A 23512-nucleotide genomic window follows, 5' to 3' on the forward strand; every position below is an offset into this window, starting at 1 on the left:
TATTGTTTGGTGTTTAACTCGTCAAAGTTCAACTTAAAAACACTCAGTGCCTACTATATGTAAGATACCGTGTTAAGTTTTGAGGATACAAAAGCGAAAATAAAATAATCCATCCATAATGTTTTATGTTCTATTCATAAAAGTTTTGTTTCTGATACTCATAATTTTGAAATTCTTATATCTGATCATGATCCCCTATCCTTTCATTTCGCCATATGCCTATTCTCTCCTAAAGATATCTTCTGCCTTTATCATAACCTCCCCAAACTCTACCTTTCCATGAGTTCTCAATCATCATTCCTATTCTGATCTTTATTTTCTTCCCTTTAGATTTGATCATGAAGTTTTTTGCTGTTCAATCATTTTTCAATTATATCTGTGATCCTTCTCCAACTCATTTTACAGATGAGTAACTAAAGTAAACAGGGTCCAGTGACTTGACGAGGGCCACATAACTAGTAAGCATCTGAAGTTAGATTTGAACTCAGAAGATATGTCTTCCTGACTTCGGACGCGGCGTTATCTACTGTACTAACTGACTATAAAAGAGCCCAACATTAGCTAGCCCAACTTTGTACTGCCTTTTGCCTCGAGTTCCTTGACTCCTTATCTGTTATTGACACTCAACACCTCAACATCCTCAGTTGCTTCTCTCCCTCTGATTGGAGGGATAAAAGGCAGACACTGACCTCCAAAGCCTTCCTTTAAGAGGACTGAACTATCACCTGTCATCTTGACTTTACTTGCCATTGGACTTTGATGATCCTGGAGATGAGAATGGAACCAAATGTCTTTATGCAAAGCTCTCCCTCACTTAATTGGATATATCCAATTTATAGGCAAGTCAAGATATCCCTCTTGTGATGTCGTTAGCTCTCTTCCAGAGCGAAGGAAGGACAAGAGGTCTATACTTTCCAGTTAATTCCACTTTCTGTCAACAACTCTACTTGGTTTCAACTCAACAAAACATCATGCATCCCTAGTGTCCTCTAGTCTTCCTCCTCCTTTTCAGCTTCCCTTTTTTTTGTTGTTGTTTTTGTTGTTGTTTTTGTTTTTGTTTTTGTTTAAATCTTCCCTCATTAGATTATAAACTCTTGTAGGGCAGGGACTGTTTTTTTTTTTTTTCCTTATATCTCCAGCACTTAACACGGTTCCTGACACCTACTACACACTTAAATATTTATCTAACCAGATCCTTTTCCTTGTGATTCTTGTCCTTTTCCTAACCCCAACCCTAGATTAATCCCACTATCTCTATCTGCAAGTTGCTAATCTCCAATGAAGGAGGGCACACAATTGGAACAACAAGGGCCCACTACAAGTTTTTCATAGTGTTATGTAATCTCAATCCTTTCCTTGTCCCTCATTGACTGTGTTTCATTTCCCTCAGCAACTGTTAGGCAGCTAGGTGGTGCAATGGAAAGAATGCTGGACCTGAAGTAAGGAAGACTCACCTTTCTGAGTTCAAGTCCAGTTTTAAGACATTTTTTACCTGTGTGATCCTGAGCAAGCCACTTAACTCTGCCTCAATTTCCTTATCTGTGAAATGAGCTGGAGAAAAAAATGGCAAGTCTTCCATTTTTTTTTCTAAGCTCATCATTTCTTATAGCACAGTAGCATTCCATCACAATCAACACCAGAACTTGTTTAGCCATTCCCTAACTGATGGGAATTCCTGTAATTTCTAGTTCTTTGCCAACACAGAGAAAGCTGCTATACACACTCTGGAACATATTGGTTCTTTTCCTTTTTCTCTATTCATCTTTGGAAACAATGTTTTCAAATGTCACTTTACCTCTCCATCATTTAAGCCAATCTAGTTGGTATTAAATGATATCTCAAGACTGTTTTGATTTGCATCTCTCCAATTATGACGTAAGTCATTTTTTTGGTCTGACTCTTAAGTGGTCTTGATTTTTTCATTGAAATACTGCATTTTGACTATTCTAACTATAAACATTAACTATAAAGGGTATATGAAGAAAGACAGTATCTGTATTCAGAGAAAGAAATAATAGAAGTATGTATAGAATAATTTTGTACATAAATATATCTATTTGTGTCTAATAGTATATATCTCTAGGGTAGGGTGGGGGGAGGGGAGAAAAAAAGAAATTTATTTATTTATTTAAAAGAAATGACTAGTTGTGCCTAGTGTGCCCTTTGTGTGCATTCATCCTTTATATTATGGAAATGCTTGTTTTATTCCATAAATTAAAAATAAAATAAATTTTTAAAAGAAAGAAATGTCAAACCACTCCAATATTTTTGTCAAGAAAATCCCAAATGGGGTAACAAAGGATGATTGAACAACAACAAACATCAAACCTTCTTTAATCCAAACCTCTTAAGTCCCCCTTATCTCTCCCATTTAGCAAAGGATCTTGTTTTATATTTCATTGAAAAAATGAAGGTCATCTAGAGATACCTTCCTTTTTCCCCTCTCACATCTCCATTTCAAATAACTTTTACTATCATCTTTCTAACTCTCTTTTGCTCCAGTTAAAGAAAGAGGTGGGTCTTCATGTTAACACAGTGCCTACTTGGGGCTTTAATCCCATCTTTTCCTATCCCCCTCAAATTGCCCCATTCAATCATTTTCCCCCTCTCCCATTTAAAAAAATGTAATACTTTGGCCCATTCCCATTTGCTTACAAATAATTCTTAGATTCTTAAACTTTCACTCAAACCCACAGTCCCTTTAGATTTGTTTATCTTTTCTCCTTTCGCAGCCAATGCCTTAGGAAAAGTTATTTTCATTTTCTCTTAAACTCCTCCTCTGCACACACACTTTAAAAAAATTAGTTTTGTTTTTTTCTAGTTATGTATGTAAAGACAAATTTCAATATTCACTTAAATTTTTGAGTTCCAATTTTCTCCCTCCCTTTTCCCCTTCTTAAGATGGTAAGTAGTTTGATAAAGGATACATATGTGTGCTCATGTAAGACATTTCCATATTAGTCATGTTGTGAAAGAAGGAACAAACTAAAAGAGAACACACTCTCTCTCTCTCTCTCTCTCTCTCAGTGAAAATAGCATGCTTTGATCTGTATTCAGACTCTTTATCAGTTCCTTCTTTGGACATTCAGTTTTTTCTTATGAGTACTTTGGGATTACCATATAGTTGGGAATATCTAACTCATTCATAGTTGATTATCATACAATGTTTCTCTTACTTTATATAATATTCTCCTGGGTCTGCTCGTTTCACTTTGCATCAGTTCATGTAAGTTTTTCTGGGTTTTTCTGAAATCAGTTTGCTCATCATTTTTTATAGCACAATAGTATTCTATTATATTCATATGCCACATCTTGGTTAGCATTCCCCAAGTGATGAATATCATCTCAATTTCCAATTCTTTGCCCCCACCAAAAAAATAAAAATAAAAACTGCTATATTTTTATGCAAGTAGGTTCCTGCCCCTCTTCTGGCCTTAAAACAAAAAAACCCAACAACTTTGTAATACAGACCACAGACCTATTAATGTTAGTGTTGAATCAAAAGGTTTACACAATTTGATTGCCCTTTGGCCATAGGTCCAAATTGTTCTCCAGAATGGTTGAATCAGTGTTTAACCTTTTTCAAATTAGCTTCTGACATTACCCAACTGAACTTGCCCTCTCCAAAATTACTAAATGATCTATTAGTTGTCAAATCCAATGATTTTTTTTTTTTTTTTTTTTTTTTTTTTTTTTAGTCCTTCTTAACTTCTCTGCAGTGTCTGTCACTGTTGACCACCCCTTGTTGCAGAGACTGTCTTATCTAGGTTTGTGACAATGTTCTCTCATATTTCTTCTCCTGTCTGGCTACCTTTTCCCATGTAATGTGCTGGGTAAACCATCCATAACTCATCCCTTATTCATGCATTTCAAAGTTCTGCCTTGGATTCTTTTTTTTTTTTTTTTTATAGTCCATCTTAATGGTCTTATCAGCTCCCTTTGGTTTCAAATGGCATCTCTATGTAGATGAGAGAGAGAGAGAGACGTAGAGACACTCACACACAGAGACAGTGAGATTTCCAAGCCATCCTTAACTCCTCTCTCTTCCTTTCTCCCAATTTACTTAGTAAGTTTTGTCAATTCTACTACATCCAGAATGTCTTGCATCCCCTATCTCTACTCATGACTACCATCCTAATTTTGATCTTCCTGTCTTCTATGGCCTATACAAGACTTCCTAATCAGCTTCCCTGATTCATCTCTCTTTCTCTTCTCTAATCCACCCCTAACCTAATGTCCAAGTTGATATTCTTAAAGCAAAAGTCTATTACTCCTCTGCTCAAGAAATTGGAGCAGCTCTTTCTAGTCTCTAGAATAAAATACAAATATCTCTGTTTACCTTGTAAAAATTCTTCACAGACAGACTTTAGGCTTCCTGTTCCAATTTTATGTCTCACATTATTTTCTATGAATTAGCATTCTGTCCAAATTGTTTCTTTTCCTTGTACCTGACATTTCATCTACTACCTGAGTGTTTTTGCACTTCTTCCTCTTTCACCTTTTTTATTTTCTTAGAAAAGAAAAGAAAGATCTAACTTTCTTCAAAGATTAATTCAAGGGATGTGGAGAAATTGGGACACTAATTCATTGTTAGTGGGATTATGAACTGATACAGCCATTTTGGAGAACAATCTGGAATTATTAAACTACCTATATAACCTTTGACTCAGCGATACCACTATTTCATCTATTCCCAAAGATGATTTAGAGAAAGAGAAGAACTTCTTTCAAAATATTTATAACAGCTTTCTTTGTGATGGCAAAAATAAATGGAAATTATGGAGATATCCATCACTAGGGGAAATAGCTGAACAAGTTGTAGTTTATGATAGAATACTACTGTGTCATAAGAAATGATGAGCTCAATGATTGCAGAAAAAGATTCACATGAAATAATGAAGTGTAAAATGAGCAGAACCAAGAAAATATATACAGTATATACACATATATACAGTAACTACAATATTGTTTGAAGAACAACTTTGAGGGAGTAAGTTATTTTGACTATTAACAAGTATTTACCTGAGCTAAATGTAAAGGATATATGAAAAAAGATACAATTTGCATTCATAGAAAGAACTAATAAATAGAAGTATGTATAGAATAATTTTACAAATATATAATTATTTGTGTCTAATGGTAGCCATCTCTAGGAGGGGAGGGGGAGAGGAAAAAAGAAACATGATAATTTTGTTGCACGTTTAAAAGGAAGTTGTGCATGGTATATTTGTAGTATGTTATAGAAATGCTTATTTTATTCCATAAATTTAAAATAAAGCTTTTTTTTTTTTTTAAAAGCTTAATTCAAGAGTCATTTCCTTATAAGAAGCTTATCCTGATTGCTTCCCTAACCCCCTCTGCCAGTTATTACACACACAAAATACAAGGTAATTCGGGGTGAGAGGCACTAGCAGTTGGGAGGTCAGATAAGATTTTTCCAATTACAGGGGATAGTCACTAAACTGAGTCCAGAAGAAGAGCTAATCCCTCACCTCTGTACCTTTTTTATGACTGTTCTCATACCTGGCATGTGAATTTTACCTCCTTTTCTCAGAATTTCTGATTTCCTTCAAGGAGGTTTTTAAGGATTCTAATTAGAAAAACAGAGAAAGGAATATATTCGAAGTATAGGGGACAGTCTGAGAAAAGACTTGGAGGTATAACTTTTAGGTATCTTACCTGGCTTCTGCCTGAACTGGTTTCACTATAGGCAGAATAAGTGACCACATACATGCCAATACGCTTTAAGAATATGTGAGCTCATTACTGCTGAGATAATTTTCTTTTTTGGTCGTACAATTGCTAGCTCTTTCTTCTCTTCCAAATCCTTCCCCTCTCCCTCAAGTAATAATAACAACACAATCCTCCTTTAAAAAGTAAATAAGCCTTATGAAATAAAACAGAATCATTCACTTGCCATGTCCAAAGAAAGGAATTATCTCATTCTGTATCCTTTCTCAGGCAGTGGATAACTTATCTCATATTTATCTCAAGGAGTCAGTTAGCTTGACTCATTTCTGACTGCAAATAAGAGGAAGATACCAATACAATACAAATTTCTGAGCATTCTATCAAATATCCAAGAAGTTATTCTGGAAATAAATGTTAAATCTAGGTCTTCCTGGTAAGTTTAGTTGTAAATATCCAATACAGATATCTTTATTATAAAACCTACATAAGAATAAGTCATAGCATAGAAAAGTATTAGCATAATTCAATCTGGTTTTTTAAAGGAAAACTGAAGATTAAGTCAAATATAGGTTAAAAGGTAGCAGTCAAGGCACATTGTTTCTTTAAAAATAGATACTTCAAGGTCTAAGAATAAGGCAATAACCATACATTTTGATTTATTTTCCAAAGCTCTTTGGTTCACAGACCAAAGAATGTAAGAGCAAGTTCAAATTTTGGGGGAAATAACTCCCCCCAAATTTATAAATATAAATGTATTTATATGTATATATATTTATAATATGTGTGTATATAGAAAAGGGGAAAGAAGAGAATGAATCTCTTTTTTAAAAAAAAATATTTTTTTTTAACTTATGGGATAAAACAAGTATTTCCATAACCTATGTTATATAATAAAGAATATGATTACACATTAAACTGCAAATTTATTATATACAACTTACCATTTCTTTTAAATATATTTTTTCTTTCCTTCCCCAACTCTATCTAATTATCTACCATTAGACAAAATATATATGTATATGAATATATATGAGTATGTGTGTGTGTGTCTGTGTGTTTGTGTGTAAAATTATTCTATTTATCAGTTCTTTGTCTGAGATAGTACCTTTTTGAACATAAATAGCCAGACTTTATGTACATGTCAAGAATGATAAGCATGAATTGATTTAAAAAAATGTTTCAAAGATTTTTTTTGAAAAAGAAAAGAAAAGCTCATTAAAGTAATTTTAAAATTGAGAATAGTAAGTGCTTAATCTAAAATAATTTAAAAATCGATGTTAACTGCAATGAAGATATCAAGGGTGATAGGGCATTCCCAAAGGTTATTCAGGCATTGAAAATCCGCCTGAAACATATGTGAGGCTACACAGTTTAATATATTTCATGACCAGTCTTTTGTCTTTTGCGATGCTCATGAAGTGTGGTGTGCAGAGAAGGCATTGCTATAGTAGCTTTGGTCTCCTTTTGTAGCTATTTTATTCTTTTAAGACTATTGGTTCTTAAGATACTATTGATCTATTTGTAATTATCACTGTATTTTATACATGTACATGTATACATTTTATATATGTAACTTGATTTTTTCAGATACTTAGAATATATTCATAGCCTAATAAATAGTTAGAGAGGGATTATTCCCTTTGTTGTTAAAAATAAGTTTAAAAAGGGGGGAAGCAGAACGAAATTCAGAGGGAAGCATAGACTTATTAGACAACTTTGACAATAACATTACATTTATTATATATGTATTTTGTGAAAATCAAGTTGTATGTGATAGAAATTCATGATTTTACTCATAATCCTTTTTTTTTCTGTTCTACTTTGTATATGGAAATAGTTTCTCTTTTTGTGGGTATACATTAAATTCAGAATAGAAAATAGATAGGGAACCCTTATATTCAAAGGTCTGAATTTCATCCCTCCAGTTCTAGAACTCCTGTTCTAGATCAAGGCTCTCTCAGAAGGGAGGGGAAGGGGCAGGGGGAAAAAGGTTTACCCCAGTATTTCAGCAGTAATGCCCCTGGAAGTAATGATATGATGAAGGGACTGTCTAGTTAAGGAACTGAGTTTCTGATTAAGAGTATGTTTGCTGAGGATTTAAACTAAAGAGTACATATTAGCTGAGATTGATAAAAAAGGAAAAAAAAATTACCTTAAAAAAATGTCTCAACCTCCAGGACCTTATAGTTATTCAGTTTGGTTATTTTTATGCTCCTGTTCTTCAATCTCTTATGTGGATAAGGTCCACCCTTGGTTCTGGAATGCCCTGTTGGGGCTCTGAATATAGTGGTTGTGTGAAAGGGTGTGAATGAGTATACTTTCAAAGCCCAGTGTCACTCATTAAGTTGGCCAGCCCCTTGTTTTCCCCAGCCCGCCTCCTCAGTAATCTGACTTCCACTCCCCAGTAAGGTTACTTTTGGCTATGAGCCTCTAGTTGGAGATCGGATGAGCCTGGACACAGAGGCAGGCACTGAAAGGTGAGGGAGAGAAGCTTTTTGGAAAGGAAGGATCCAGCAGCAGCTCAACTCTGCAGGAGCCATGGCTGCAACCTCTGTCTTGGTGCTGCTTATTCTCAGTCAACTTGTAGCTACCTCCTTAACTCAGGTAAGCATTCTTTTGTCTACTTTGCAAAGCAAAGAAAGAGAAAACTTGAGCATAGTTTGCTTTTTCCTTCTGGTTGTAAAGGTAGGGGTTAGTAAGTAGGTGGGTCCCAGTTTTCATTTGTTCAGGATGAAAGAGCAAGAATTTGAGAGAAAATTGGAAATCTTATCTGGGGTAGAAGGAGAAGGATGAATGAATGGATGGCTTCATTCCACAATTCAGAGGCCACCATCTTGTGGGAAGAGAGAATAAGTGAGACTATTAAAGCCAACATACCCATTTGCAAAAATAAAACTAGGAAAATTAAAATCAATCTCTTTCTCTTTCTTTCTCTCACTCTCTCCTCTCCTCCCCTCTCTTCCTCTCTCTCTCTCTCTCTCTCTCTCTCTCTCTCTCTCTCTCTCTCTCTCTCTCTCTCTTTCTCTCTCTCTCTTTCTTTCCTTTTTTGGAGGGACAAAATAGCAAAAGCTTAAGCACATATTTTATTCACCCTAAATACCAGCATTTAGAGAAAATGCCAAAATCATTCTTTTTCTCTTCAGTGGAGATCCCAGTTACCAACTAAGAAACCACTCCTACTTTCTCTAAAACATCCTTCCCATCCCACCTCATGACTGTCCACAATTCATGTGTCACCTGGGAGTCCTTGGTGTTTGACAGAGTCTCTCTATCAGGCGTCTCTATGTCTCCCTTTCTGCTTAGAAAAACCTCCAGATGCAGAGCCCTAGCTCTCCAGGCAAGGTTTACAATGAGATCTTTGTTCCCAGAACCGCTAGGCTGGACCAGGTTCCCCATGGAGCCCATGCCACAGTACAGTCTCTCTCTTACCAAAAGCATAAAAATAAAAAATCCCACACCTCAGCCTCACACAGAGAGGCCTTTTTCAGGGTACACTACACAGCATTGTGCAGCTCTCTAGACATCCCCCACCTTAGATATCAACAATTGCCCCCCTGCCTTTGTTGTGAGTTTAGATAGTCTCAGGAGGCCAGTCATAGGCTTGTGCTGAACTATCATCCTTTCTGAACTATCATCCTTTTAGATTACTTTTTTTTTTTTCTTAAACATGGTGAGGCTGTTAAAGGAGCTTGTTCTGGGAAGGGGAGGCTTACTTTAGCTCCAAATCTCATTGATTTCCTGAGATGGAGAATTTTCTTAAGCTCCAAAGTTTTCCTGCTTCCTTACCTAATAGGTTTCCCGACTTCCTTTAAGTTTCAAGTAAAATTTTGCCTTCTGTAAGAGTCTTTCCCCAATTTTACTTAATCTTAATTCCTTCCTTCTGAGAGTCCCTCTACTCCAAGTTATCCTATAATAAATTTTGTTTGTACCTAATTTCTTGCATGTTGTATCTTGTATTAGATCATAACTTCATGGAAATCAGGAACTATTCTCTGTCTTTCCTTGTATTCCTAGCACTTTAGTACAGTACATGTCATATAGCAGGAGCTTAATAAATACTAGTCGGCTGATTGATTGATCACCATGCTGAAGTGTGAGTAAAATGGGACAGGTCATATTGATGACCTATTTTTAGAGGACTTTTACCTGATGCCATCTTTCTGTTTTTCCTATCAGAAAATAGGACCTCGGGGCCCTGCTGGACCTCAAGGCCCTCCGGGACCTCCTGGAAAAGACGGCATAGATGTGAGTATTCTTGAAAAGAAGTGTGTGAAGTGAGAGTTGGAGTGGGTGTGAAGAGTGGGAGTGGGAAGTCAAAAGGGAAAGAATGCAGGAAAGTTAATTCATGCTCCCTGGTAACTTATTAGGAAATTGTCATTTTCAATAAGTGGAATTTACAAGCAAAAAAAAAAAAAAAAAAGGAAAAGTAAATAAGAAAGTATTTTCTAAACATTAGCAAACCTGCCAGTTTCTAAAATGGGAAAATTTGTTCTGTGAGGGTATTTGTCCAAGAAATTGATCTCTAATCTCAGAAAGAATCGAAGGATTTGGGTTTTCACGTAGGAAAGAGTGTTGAAGAGGGTAGTGGGATGAAGCTTTGCTTTGGGAGTGTCTTGGAAGAACTCTAAAGAACGGAAGATCTAGATTTTTTGCTATTTTTCAAATTGATATTGTTTGCCTTGCGGGGGGCATGTGAGGGGGGTAAGGGTACTGCAATGTGTTCTCTTTATAAGGTCCACATTGTTTGCTACTAGCAGATTTCAGGGGGAAACTAAAAAAACACACCTTTTATTGAACTCAGGAGAGAATTGCTATATTGTTTTAGGGTCCAAATTCTTATGGATAAATATGGTTGTTAGATCTTGCTAACTAGGTAGGCACCTGGAAATATTATCATCCATTTCTCAGAAAGTGTTATATCTCCTTTTCTCTCTGTAACTCTCCCTATTCCCCTTCCCTTTTCCCCTTCCCTCTTTTCACAGAAGCCTTTGGTGAACAGACATTGGATCTGGCACTGAGGAATTTGGTTTTTCCCATTTTAGAAAAACCACCAAATGTAGTAAGCAGGGTATGGAAGAGGTTTCAAGGTGGCAATTTTTCCTACCACAGCAACTCCTGTGGTTTTACAAAGGAATAGAGACCTAACTGTGTCTAGGCCCTATTCTATATTCACTGCAGACAGGTCTAATAAAGAAAGGACTGTTTCCCTTAAACTTTCAGGCTGTGATAGACACAACTAATTATAGGAATTGGTGAAATCAGGAAGGGAGTGGGGAAAGCTCATTCTGAAATACTCTTATTTAACAGGAATGAATAAAAGGTCCCTGTGACAAGTAGGGTCTTGGTCGTATGGGAATACTAGGTTTAAGTCTACCATATTGAATCCCGAATGGTTCTTAACAAAACTGTGAATTAGACAAAGGGTTTCCTTGACTTCCCTCTGTGTTCCATCTTATGTCCCTCATTTCTCCTATTTAGTGTCTCATAGTATTAGCTTTAGTCTTTTTAATCCCTTAGTGGCCTCCCGTGGCTTTATTGCTCAAGGCCTACATTTCTATTAGCCCTCTAGAGCAGCAAACCCAGTTTTTCTTCTTTTATCCTCTTTCTACCCTCAGTTTTCTATTAAATGTAAATAGCTGATAATGGCTATAATGATAATCCTATAATATTCCCCTCTCCCCCCAAAGTTTGTATTGCAATACCCTACTGTTTTCTTTCTGGGCAATGGTTTTAATGGTGGCATTTAAATACAAAGATAGGTGAAGGAAATAATCTTGATACAGGAGCTTTCTTCAATCCCCAAAGTCACATCATGTAGATAGTTATCTATTCTGATTATATATGTAGTCAGTATTTTCCCAGAAAGGAATAAGCTGCTACTCCCAGACAGAACCAGTGAGAGACATTCAGGAATATCCAGATATTGCCCCTCAGCAGGACAGAAGCTTTGACATTGTAAGTTTTCCAAACATTGAGGAATAGGGAAGAGTTTGGGCCCTTGGAGTGACAATGCTGGGAAAAGAGGTATAGTTTGCACTTTTTCTGGACCATTTTTAAAAATAGGAATTATAATTTTTATTGTAAACTTTAAAGCATCAACAAATAAGCCCAGTTTAATGTACAAAGAATGAAAAAGAGGATTGTATATGAAACTAGGGAGTCTTGTTATATTCAGTTTTTAAGATGTATAAAAAGAACTTCCTTCTACTCTTGTATGTATATGTTTTAAAAGTTTAACTGATGTTTTTTGCCTTACTCCTTTCTTTCTTTTTTTTTTTTTTAAATACTATTAACACTACCCACCAATTCTACTTGCACAAAAGACCTTCCTTATAACAAAAAATGCAATCAAGCAAAACAAAGAATACATTGACTGTATCTGAGTTCTGTACCCCTGTCCATCACCTCTCTGTCAAGAGGGGAGAAGCTATTTTATCTTCAGTCTTCTGAAGGCATGATTGGTTACTACATTGATCAGAGTTCCAAAGTCCTTCAAACCTGTTTTCCTTCACATTGTTGTGATCACTGTGTAAATCATTCTACATTAGTTTATTCAAGTCTTCTCAGGTTTCTCTGAATCCATACATTTATCATGTCTTATGGTGCATCATATTTCATGACACTCATATATCTTTTTTTTAAAAATTTTTTTATTTTTATAATTTTATTTAATAGCCTTTTATTTACAGGTTATATGTATGGGTAACTTTACAGCATTAATAATTGCCAAACCTCTTGTTCCAATTTTTCACCTCTTACCCCCCACCCCCTCCCCCAGATGGCAGGATGACCAGTAGATGTTAAATATATTTAAATATAAATTAGATACACAATAGGTATACATGACCAAACCGTTATTTTGCTGTACAAAAAGAATCAGACTCTGAAATATTGTACAATTAGCTTGTGAAGGAAATCAAAAATGCAGGTGGGCATAAATATAGAGATTGGGAATTCAATATAATGGTTTTTAGTCATCACCCAGAGTTCTTTCTCTGGGCGTAGCTGGTTCAGTTCATTACTGCTCCATTGGAAATGATTTGGTTGATCTCCTTGCTGAGGATGGCCAGGTCCATCAGAACTGGTCATCATATAGTATTGTTGTTGAAGTATATAATGATCTCCTGGTCCTGCTCATTTCACTCAGCATCAGTTCATGTAAGTCTCTCCAGGCCTTTCTGAAATCATCCTGTTGGTCATTTCTTACAGAACAATAATATTCCATAATATTCATATACCACAATTTATTCAGCCATTCTCCAACTGATGGGCATCCACTCACTTTCCAGTTTCTAGCCACTACAAAGAGGGCTGCCACAAACATTCGTGCACATACAGGTCCCTTTCCCTTCTTTATGATCTCTTTGGGATATAAGCCCAGTAGTAACACTGCTGGATCAAAGGATATGCACAGTTTGATAACTTTTTGAGCATAGTTCCAAACTACTCTCCAGAATGGTTGGATTTGTTCACAACTCCACCAACAATGCATCAATGTTCCAGTTTTCCCGCATCCCCTCCAACAATCATCATTATTTTTTCCTGTCATCTTAGCCAATCTGACAGGTGACACTCATATATCATAATTTGGTCAGCCATTCCCCAAATGATGGATACTATATTTCTAATTGCTACAAGTAGCACTAAAATGTTTTTGTATATATAGGATCTTTACTTTCTTGATTTCTTAGGGTATACACCCAGTATTGATATCACTTGGTCAAAAAGTGTGCACAATTTTACAACTTTGGGGATTTAGTCCAAAGTTGCTTTTCAAAAGGATTGGATAAATGAACAATATTCTGCATTACTTTTTCAGAAGATAAAAATGCAAAGGAATGAAACACAGAATGTGTTCCTCAATAAAGAGCTAAAAGGGGCATCCAAAGTACCTTCATTTCACATAGGTAGAAGTAGGAGGGAAACCGTGCTAGGTCTGTCTTTAACATTTTGAATATATGTTACTTTTTCCCCTGTTACAGGGTGAAGCTGGTCCTCCAGGTCTTCCTGGCCCTCCGGTAAGTGAGTCCGTAATTAAAGCACTACCAATATCTTTCAGTCAATGTCACAAACATTTGGGGATGAGAAGGTCTTAGGAGAGTGAGCTTAGCTATATCAGCTGGGGAGGACAGTGATCTGCTACCTGGGATGTCTCATTTGCTGTAGGACCAAGTGTGGCAGGACAGTTTAGTTTTTAACCTTGTTATTTCTGTTCTCCTACCAGGTTAGGGAAGTCAGGAATAATAGGTGTTGCATATTTTGAGAAGAAAGAACCCTCAAAATAGAACATGGATAAGAGGCCAGGGAAATAGCCATGTGGGATGGCAAGAAGGTAGAAAGGGAGAATTTAGGGAATGAAAGATTCCATGTATAGACTCTACTATTTTCTTTGGCCTAGAAGCTTCGTAGGGAAGGGGAAGGGACTAAATCATTATATAGAATCTATTATATGTTAGGCCCTGTGCTTTTTACAAATATTCTCTAATTTGATTCTGTTATCCCTCTATATGGGATCTATATGATCCATTGCTGAGAGCAGCATGGTCTTCGTCTAAGATGAATTAAGAAAAGTGACTTCAGCTTCTCCTAATGAAAAGCACTGGGAAATTTTTTATGGTCATTTATTTAATTTTTGTTTTATTTATTTTTCCTCCAGTTATATTCAAAACAATAAAATGAATTTTGCATTTGTTTCTAAAATTTTTGAGTTCTAGATTATCTCCCTTATCCCCACCTACAATTAAGAAACTACTTGTGAAGTTATACAAAACATTTCCATAAAAGTCAAGTTGTAGGGGGAAAAATAGATCTCCCATCCTAATGAAAACCCTCAAGAAAAATTAAGTTAAAAAGAGAGAGAAAGAGAGAGAATGCTTCAGTCTGTATTCAGATACAATCAGCTTCTTCTCTAGCTATGCGTAGGATTTTTCATCCTAAATCCTTCATTAGTAATCATGGACAGATGTACTGCTGAGAATAGCAGTCATACACATCTGGTCATCCAGGGAACGTTGCTATTACTTTGTATATAGTGCATTTCAGTTTGCTTGAGTGCATGGAGGACTTTCCAGGGTTTTTTGTTTTGTTTGTTTTTTTGTTTTTCTTCAGGAACTCTGCTTATCATTTGCACTGGGAAATTGAATTGTTTCAATCTCATTGACTAAAGGGGCCCTTTTTATGAGCTGGGAATGAGCTGATTTCAACATATGAACTGCCTGCCTTCCTGCAGGTTGGGGCTTTCAATTTTGACTGGCTTTTGAGATTTAAAAGTCTTTCAACTGGGTTCAGAGCCCAATCTTGGTCCCTGCAGCTCAGAGGAAAGGGATAGGAATGGGTAAATCCAAAAGAAAACAAAGAGGACTTGCTTTCCACGCTTAGGAATGTAACAGCATGGAGATAAGAAATTAGGGTGAAAGTTCTAAAAAAGACAATCAATTTTATAAACCTTTATTAAGTGTCTATCATGGCTAGGCACTGTGTGCCACATCATGTGGAACTAGACCATCTCCCTCATTCTTTCCTTTCTTTCTTGTGCAGGGCCCCAAAGGAGCCCCAGGGAAACCTGGGAAGCCTGGAGAAGCTGGGCTGCCTGGCCTGCCAGGTGTAGATGTGAGTATCAGAGCCTCTCTCATTTGCCATTTCCATGGGGATTCGCTTCCCCTCCCTGTATTACTATCCTGTCCCAGGAAAGACTGCTCGCTAGCATTCCCTGCATGGTATCCAGTTCCTTTGCTAGGACCCTAAGATTTCTCAGAACAACTTTCAGGAGTGAGTTATAATTTTTCTTTTCCCAGTATCCATTTATGTGAAAAAACTGGAGCCAAGTTACAGGAAGTCTTCAGATTTGGGAACTGTTTAGGCTGACATCCAAATAACCACTGATTTGTGATTGCTAGGCAGATTGTTGGCAGGATAAAGAAGCACCATGATGTTCCTCTCCTTAGAAAGTTTAAAACTGAGCCAACTTTTAATTATCCCGAGGCCAAGGTCTCAAAGGTTCATTCAAGCTCTAAATTCTGGGCTTGGATAGGTGCATAAGCCAGGTCTCTTTGTTCCTCTTCCTCTTCCCCCTCTGCCCCTCGCCCCATTCCTCCTTGCACCATTGGGCCACTGATATTAAAGTGAAGAATCTTAAAAAATGTCTCCTCACTAACACGTTCATAATCTTGATTTCTAGACAAAAAAAAAAAAAAAAAAAAAAAAAAAGGAACTGTAAGTACCTAAAGACAAGCAGTATTTGTCCTTGTACCTCATCCTGTTACTAGAATGTCTAAGAAAACTAAGAAATTATTTGTGTGTGTGTGGTAGTTTGCATATTTATATAGGGACAGAAATTCCCCTCCACTCTCCTTTCCCCCATTACCATTTAAGACAGGTCAGGAAGAGCCTGGCCAGAAAAACTTTAAAGTTGAGATCTATTTGCTTTCAGAGTCAGGATTATTGTTTTCTATTATTTGGAAGTTTCTTTGTGTTTCATTTTTAAATGATAAAGTAGCAGATTGTCCTTAGTGCCTAGTAGTACCAGAGCACTCTCCATATGATTCATCTTTTTTTCTGCCTTTTCCTCAGGGTCTGACAGGTCAGGATGGACCCCCTGGTCCTAAAGGCTCACCTGGAGAAAGGGTAAGTTATTTGTTTGGTGGAAAGGGGTAAAGAGAACAGAAGTAGTCCCAGGATATAGTTACTGGGCAGAGAAGAGGTAACCTCATCCCTAATCACCCACAAAAGCTTTGAGCTATTCCTTGACCCTGTGGATACTGGAATATCCTTAAAGGACCATTTATTTTGCTGCAAATTTTGGTAATAAAATCAATAATACATATTTATATAGCTCTTCAAGATTTACAAAGCACTTTCCTAACAACAACCTTGTGAGATAAGCAAGAAAGGACAGATGTGGTTGCCTTCTCTATGACCTCCAGGTTCTCCAGTTCAGATGAGGCCTAAGGCAAAGAAGAAAGGGAGCAAAAAAGAGAAAGGAAAGGCAAGTAGAAAGGAGATCCTCTAGGAGTAGAAAATTGGGCACAGCTTGCCCTCACAGCCTTACAGAGCTGTCAGCCAGAGACACTTGATATGATACCTACCTCAGGATAGGATTTAACCAAGTTCCATCTAGAATCCTCTCTTTGTGTAGTTACTTAACATTCTTACATTTCTCCATATCCATTATGTATAAAAGTCATATCCTTGGTGTAGTATTGGCTTAAATCCTTTCTTCACTTGACTCTTTCTTGGACCAAGCACTGACTGTGGAATCACAGCATCTGGGTTCAAATCCCACTTATTACTTATGTAACCCTATATTTTTCCACATATATAAAATGAAAGGGTTGGACCAGAGATCCTCCCACTATGATCCAAGTGAAGGAAGGAAAAGTGGCCTGGAATTATGGGTGGAATGGAGGATTAATTACAAGTAAGGAGTAAGATTTGGAGAAATAATTTGGACACAAGGTCTAGGAAGGTCATTCCAGAGCCCTAGAGACAATCACTTCCTTCTTCAGTTGGGGTGAGGAGAGAGGCTGTCAGAGGGGCATAATTAGGGATAAGAGTTGTGAAGGCAGTGTAGAAGTATAAAGTCCCATTTAGAAATAGGAACACAGAAGAAGCAGAAAATCACTTTTTCCTTGCATGACTTGTGGAGAGATTCGAGGTTTGGGAGAAGCATCTTAGAGCAGAATCAGGGATTTGTGGAAGAACTCATGTCACCTTGTTTGGTTGACCTGTTGACATGATAGAATATGTCACTTGTTTTGATCAGGATATGGCAGAAACATGGCTAGGGAACCAATGAGCTTCCCAGGAAGCCCAGATTCTCACTATTCCCCTCTACACACACACACACACACACACACACACACACACAGACACACACACAGACACACACACACACACACATGCGACATATCTGTGGGACTCATCCACTCATTTCCTTTTGTCAGCAAAAACTCCCATCTTCTGACTCGTTTTTACATGGTAGGTTCCCCACTCATACTCCAAGCTTACCACTTTGTACCTTTTTTTTTTTTTTTTTTTTTTACTAAGGCAATTGGGGTTAAATGACTTTCCCAGGGTCACACAGCTAGGAAGTGTTAAGTGTCTGAGACTAGATTTGAGCTCAGGTCCTCCTGACTTCAGGGCTGGTGCTTTGACCACTGCCCCACCTAACTGCCCCCCACTTTGTACTTTTTCCCAGGGACTCACACACATACCTTCTCACTTGAACTTTGGCTCCCACATGAAGAGGAGAAAGCAAACTCTATCCTAATTATTTGCTGAGCAGCCCTGCTTCCTGCCTTCCCGCCTGGGCTGTCAGGAAGCTTTAGCTAGACTAATTTCCTTTAAAAAGAAGTCTTAATTCCTTTCAATGCCCTCACAAGGACTCTCTCAGGGATTTCTTTCCCTTGCTTACAGCAGGAGTTCTCAATCTTAACAATTTGCAGTTAATGTGTGTCAGGATGAAAATCTCTTCTCATCCCGTCCACTTCAGAGGCTACCTTCCTAACTTCCCCCCAGCCCTACTGTCCTTCACCACCACTATCTGGGTGGCAGCTAGTCCTGGTGAGGACTGGATGGCCAGGGGGCCCAGATTGGAACCACGAAAGGGTGACAACAGGCAGCAAGAGGGACTTCACTGATTCCATGGTAGATTCCAAATGTAAATTCAGGAGTAGGAGGGAAGGAGCTGCATTCTGGGCAGAAGTTGGAAGGGAGGATCAGTGCTGGGGACTATCTGGAAAGACAGGAGAGATAGCCCAGATTGCTAATATGTGAATGGTTTTAAAGTTTTAGTTAGTCATTTAACCGACACTTATGAAATGCCTACCAAATTTACAACACTGCTGTGGGCTGGAGGGGGAATTAAAATATTTGGCTCCTGCCTCCATCTAGCTTACAGTAATACAGATAAAAGAGAACAATTTCTAAGTTCCACTGCCATCTATTCATTCATTCAAGATATGATGCCTGGTCACCTGTCTGCTTTGTGTCCTCTCTGACTAATGGGTCCTTGGGATGGAACGGACATCCAAAGGTCATCTCTTCCAAATGTCATCTCATCCATAGGCCTCCGTTTTCAGCAGTTTGGAAGTTAACTTTGCCAAAATATTTCCCCAAGTTAACAACTATGAGAAGCAAAAGAGTTGGAATTTCTACCTGTTTAACTTTGTGGTTAAAGTTAACCACTAAATATATGATGATTTTGACAGTGATCTTTCATTCAGGGCAGGTATTACAAGAGCAAATTACTCTCCAAATTACAGTCTGGACTTTCAGGTTTAGCAAGACGAGGAAGAACTGGAATTAGGACAACTAGAATTGAGGGCTAGACCCCAACTTTTATTGAAGAGTGGAGAAATTGCTATGTAAAAGAAAGTCTAGAACTCAAATGCTCTGGATTCTAGGCTTACTTATCTTTGTCACTAAGGCACCTTTGTCGTCTTGGGCAAGTCAGTTAATCTTTCTAGGCCATGTTTTTCTTTTTTGTCAAATGGAGATGTCTGGCAGCTGTGAGAACCAAATGAATTATGGATGTGAAAGTTCTTTAGAAAACAAAAAATAATGCTCTGAATGTGATATGTATATCCCAGTCACAGGAATAGGGAAAGGAATTAGCATTTATATAGAACTTATTATGCCCCAGGCTCTGTGTCACCTCCTTTACAAATATCTCATTTGATCCTCCCAACAACCTTGGGAGATTGGTGTTATTATTATGGAATAGTAAGGAAATTGAGGCAAACAGCAATTAAGCGATTTGCCTAAGGTCATAGCTAGTAAATATATGAGGTTGACTTTGAACCCATATCTTCCTGATTTCCAGGTTCAGCACTCTATCCATCATATCACCAACTAGATAGGCTGGAGATTGAAAGAGATGAGTTTTCTCTGTTTCTGCCCTTCTAACCTTTCCATTTAAGGAAATCCTATCACCATCTAATGTTTTCATTTTACAGGGTAATCTTGGACCTCCAGGACCTCCTGGGCTGGGAGTAAGTACTTCTTTCTAATCTGTAGAATTTGAGGGAAGAGGTGATAGAAAGTTGATAGTAGTATTGGGTATTGTCTTCTTGGTAATGAGTTCATATTAAGCAGAAAACCCAGAGATAGTTGTACCCCTATCCAAGCCAATTGGACTTAACAGAGTTTCCTAAGAGGCTGGACCTCAGAGATTGGGTTCAGCACCAAATGATGAGATTGATGTAGGCACCAAATGTTGAGATTGAGAAGAACAACTGGCACCAAACGTTGGGGTTCAATCAGGTGACAAATTCACAATGACCTTCCTCTTTGGCAAAAGGTAGGTTTATTTAGAAGTTACAGAGAAAATGAAGAGGCAAATAGGTACTAGAAGTGGTAAATATGAAATAGATTTGGGAGAGCACCATTACCAGAGAAAGAGTGTAAACTATCATCAATGGAAAAGACAAGTTCCCCAGTGGAACTCACTAGGAGAAAAGAAATAATCCATGAGATAGGAGTACACCACTGACTAGTAGGCAAAATCCTAAAAGGGATTTAGCACCCTAAAAGAGTTAGTTAGCTATAACAAGGAAAAAGATACCATAAAGCATAGGGGTGGGATTAGACAGACACCCCACCAGTAGTATGCTAGCCCAAAAGGAATTCAGCAAAAATGGCGTGACCCATAGGCAGATTTATAGGGAAAATTTAATCTCAGGGATTTGACATTTTAATTTGACTTTCTAATAGATGCTAGGAGATGGGATTTTCTCTGTAAAATTGAGCTGATCCCCATTAGTTGCCCTTCCCTATTTGCCTCAAGGAGCAATCTAATCAGTACTTCAGGCTTTCTCTGCCACTCCCACCTAGTGACCCAGGACCTCATCATAGGGACTTGATCTACTATTTTTCTGTACCCCTAGGAAAGTCCACCAGAGCTATCCTCTGTCCTTAGGTAGGATATGCTATCTAACCTTTCTTCTTGACCTATTAGAATCACTTCCCAAATTCTAATTTTTATTAGAGAGCTAGATGAATAGCTTTGTACCTTTCAGTATTTACTTTCTCAATAATCTCCATCTTTTATTTCCTGTTTGCAGGGCAAAGGACTTCCTGGACCTCCAGTAAGTAGAAATGGCCCAGAAAATTTGTTTATATTCTTGACCCCTCCTCTCACCCTGTATTCTAGTGCTATAAATCAAACAACCAGTGAAGATTAACCAAAATCCCCAAATTCCTACATTAAAGTAACCAGTTAAATCTTTCAGTGACCAGAGCCCTGGAACTAGCTATTAGAGTCTATTCAGATCCCACTCCAAACAGAGCCAGAATGGGGACTAAGTTGATATCTTTTATGCAGAAGTCCAAAGACCTCTAGCCTATAGACAGCTTCCATCTGATTCTAAGCAGAATAATCAAAATGAATGAACAAATAAACAAGTAAATAAATAATTTGTTAATTTATTTCCAAAAAACCTGGAACTATTTATTTTTTGTCTTGCACAGTTTTCATTGTTGATTTCTTGAAATGTAGCTTTGAAAAGACAGGTTTTTTAAAAGTCCATGATGTTTTATATGGAGCTACTTTGCAGACTTTTAAACCCAAATCACTCAGCTTTTAAACCCAGATCACTCAGCTTTCAGCAAATGGCCAATAATAATCCCAACTCAAGCTTCAGTGGCTCATTGTTTAGGTTTTGATGTTTTAGAATGAGTAAGAATAGCAATTGTTTTCTGTTCTGGTCAGAAATTCAAAGGATCTTCCTCTTCCAAAATGATAACTTTGAAATAGCAAATGGTTTTTTGTCTCAACTCTTATTTTGCTTTTAGTCACTAAATGAATGTGTCCTCAGACAAACTAAGACATAGGAAAGACCTCAATTTAGAAAATTCAAGGCTGCCAACTATATACTGGGGCAATCACTAGTTGCTTGATTTTTTACTTGTCACTCAACTTCAGTAATTCTAAAGGAGTGAGGCAGACTGCTTTTTGCAGCTCTGCCCCACTTAAATCCAATCCACAGGTAAATCAAGAACAACAACAACCATCAACCTTGGGAAAACTTTATTATTTTCCCTTCTTTCTCCCTCCCTCAAGTCTGACTGTTTTAGAACCCAACTAAATCCTTTGAGAAGAAGAATCATCACCATTGGTATTGGAGAAGACTCATCTCTCTCCTTTCTCTCCCTACTCCTTTGCCTAGGATGCTTACTACTTACAGAATTTGATGGTCATCAACAATCTCATTCCTTCTTAAAAGATGGAGTTCTACCAGAATTATAACCTGCAGTCATCTGACTGCTGATGTGGCCTATAGATCTCTAGGTCTTTCCAGCTCAGCACCATTGGGATTTCAAGGCTTTTTTTATCTGCCTGTCTGCTAAACTTTATTTTATGTGCTGTCTTCCTTAATTACAGTGTGAGCTCCTTATTTAGTTTTTCTGTCTTCCCAGTGCTTAACACAGTGTTTGGCACATAGTAAGTACTTAATTTTATTTTTATTTATTTTCTATTATTCATTCATAGTTTCCCTGATACAGCTTCAGAGTAGGATCTCTAATCATGTCCCACTAATTCCCAATAACAAACAGAAGATTAGAGATGAAAGAAGCAAGTCTTGATATATTTGCTTTTCTCTTTCTCCAGGGTGAGGCTGGACTGAGTGGCCTCCCAGGAGGAAATGGAGTCCGTGGACCCCCTGTGAGTTACTACCCCCGTGCTAAAACCATGTTGATATTTTTGTGTTAAACTAGCATCTCTGTACCATAATGATAAATATTCATAGTCTAGCCATTTCATACATATACATGCATAAACATATATATTCATATTCATATGTACTCACAGCATGGTCCCTATTTTAGGGAACCAGACAAGATGCTACCAATCCACACATGTATCATCAGAAACCCTGTAGTTCCTCATTATTCACGGTGTCTGGCTGGGTTGGACTGAAAATGATGAGGTTCAGCGCAAGGCAGGAAGTTTTGGGAACCCCCTTCTGGTTGGTGCAGGTCCTTTGTAAATGAATTTTCGAACCCAAAAAGTTAAACTGGCAAAAGAAGTTTATTATTAGAACTCAGAAATCATCTTTTGCAAGCTGACTTTCTTAGTGGCAGGTCCGGACAGAGAAGTAAAGCTCTAGCAGAGAAAGTTTCTAGCAGAGAAATCCCAACAGAGAGATAGATAAGGTCCTGTTAGGGAAATAAGTGAGAGAGATAAAGAGAAAGTAATGCTGACAAGAGGATGTCTTTTCAGCGGGCAGAGGGTCAAAGTTCTGCCAAGGGGAGAGAGAGGTTCCCTGGCATGATTAGACCCTTTGCAAGGGATTGGGCTGGAGGAAGCTTGTTATATGGGTAGTTCTTGGTGGGGACTGGGAGCAGTTTGAGCTGGAATCAGAATAGAGAATCTTGGAATTGAATGAGTGTCCCTGGACTAATCTCCAACTCAATAGAGTTGGATAGAAATCTCCATCTCCAGCTCTGGCTAAGTAGGAGTGGTCCTAGACTCAACCAGTTCCACCCAGATAACAGAATGAAACCATTTTATCTTAATTCCCTGGGATGGGTCTCAGGAGAGAGCCTGTCTGAGGGAGTTTCCCAAGCTTTCTCCCCCAAAGTCTGAGAAAGAGTAAGAGTGAGTTTCAGGGCTCCTCTCATCATTTCCAGTACAGAGAGTGGCACAAATCTATTCCCTTATCTGTGTATTGCTAATAGTTTGACGGCTGTGCTGATAAGGACACAACTCCAGGAAATAAATAGCAGAGCAGAAATGTTGAAGTTGGGAAGGGACCCCAAAGATTTGGGTCACAAATTGGTGGCAGAGGTGTCTTAAAAGAATTTGCAGGCTTGGACCCAT

General features: G+C 37.8%; 1 protein-coding gene across 1 annotated transcript in view; it reads left to right on the top strand.

Annotated features, from left to right (window-relative positions):
- The first annotated feature begins 6911 nt into the window (after positions 1-6911).
- COL9A3 (collagen type IX alpha 3 chain) overlaps positions 6912-23512 on the top strand; it is a 53606-nt gene continuing 37005 nt past the window's right edge. Inside the window, exons 1-8 of the mRNA XM_023494457.2 lie at positions 6912-8295; positions 9868-9936; positions 13674-13709; positions 15229-15300; positions 16261-16314; positions 19647-19682; positions 20754-20777; positions 22301-22354. Of these exons, the coding sequence (XP_023350225.1) occupies positions 8230-8295; positions 9868-9936; positions 13674-13709; positions 15229-15300; positions 16261-16314; positions 19647-19682; positions 20754-20777; positions 22301-22354 (411 nt within the window). The 5' untranslated portion in view covers positions 6912-8229. The remainder of the gene's footprint in view (positions 8296-9867; positions 9937-13673; positions 13710-15228; positions 15301-16260; positions 16315-19646; positions 19683-20753; positions 20778-22300; positions 22355-23512) is intronic.

The sequence above is a fragment of the Sarcophilus harrisii genome, chromosome 2 (assembly GCF_902635505.1).
Source record: "Sarcophilus harrisii chromosome 2, mSarHar1.11, whole genome shotgun sequence".
Lineage (NCBI taxonomy): Eukaryota > Metazoa > Chordata > Mammalia > Dasyuromorphia > Dasyuridae > Sarcophilus > Sarcophilus harrisii.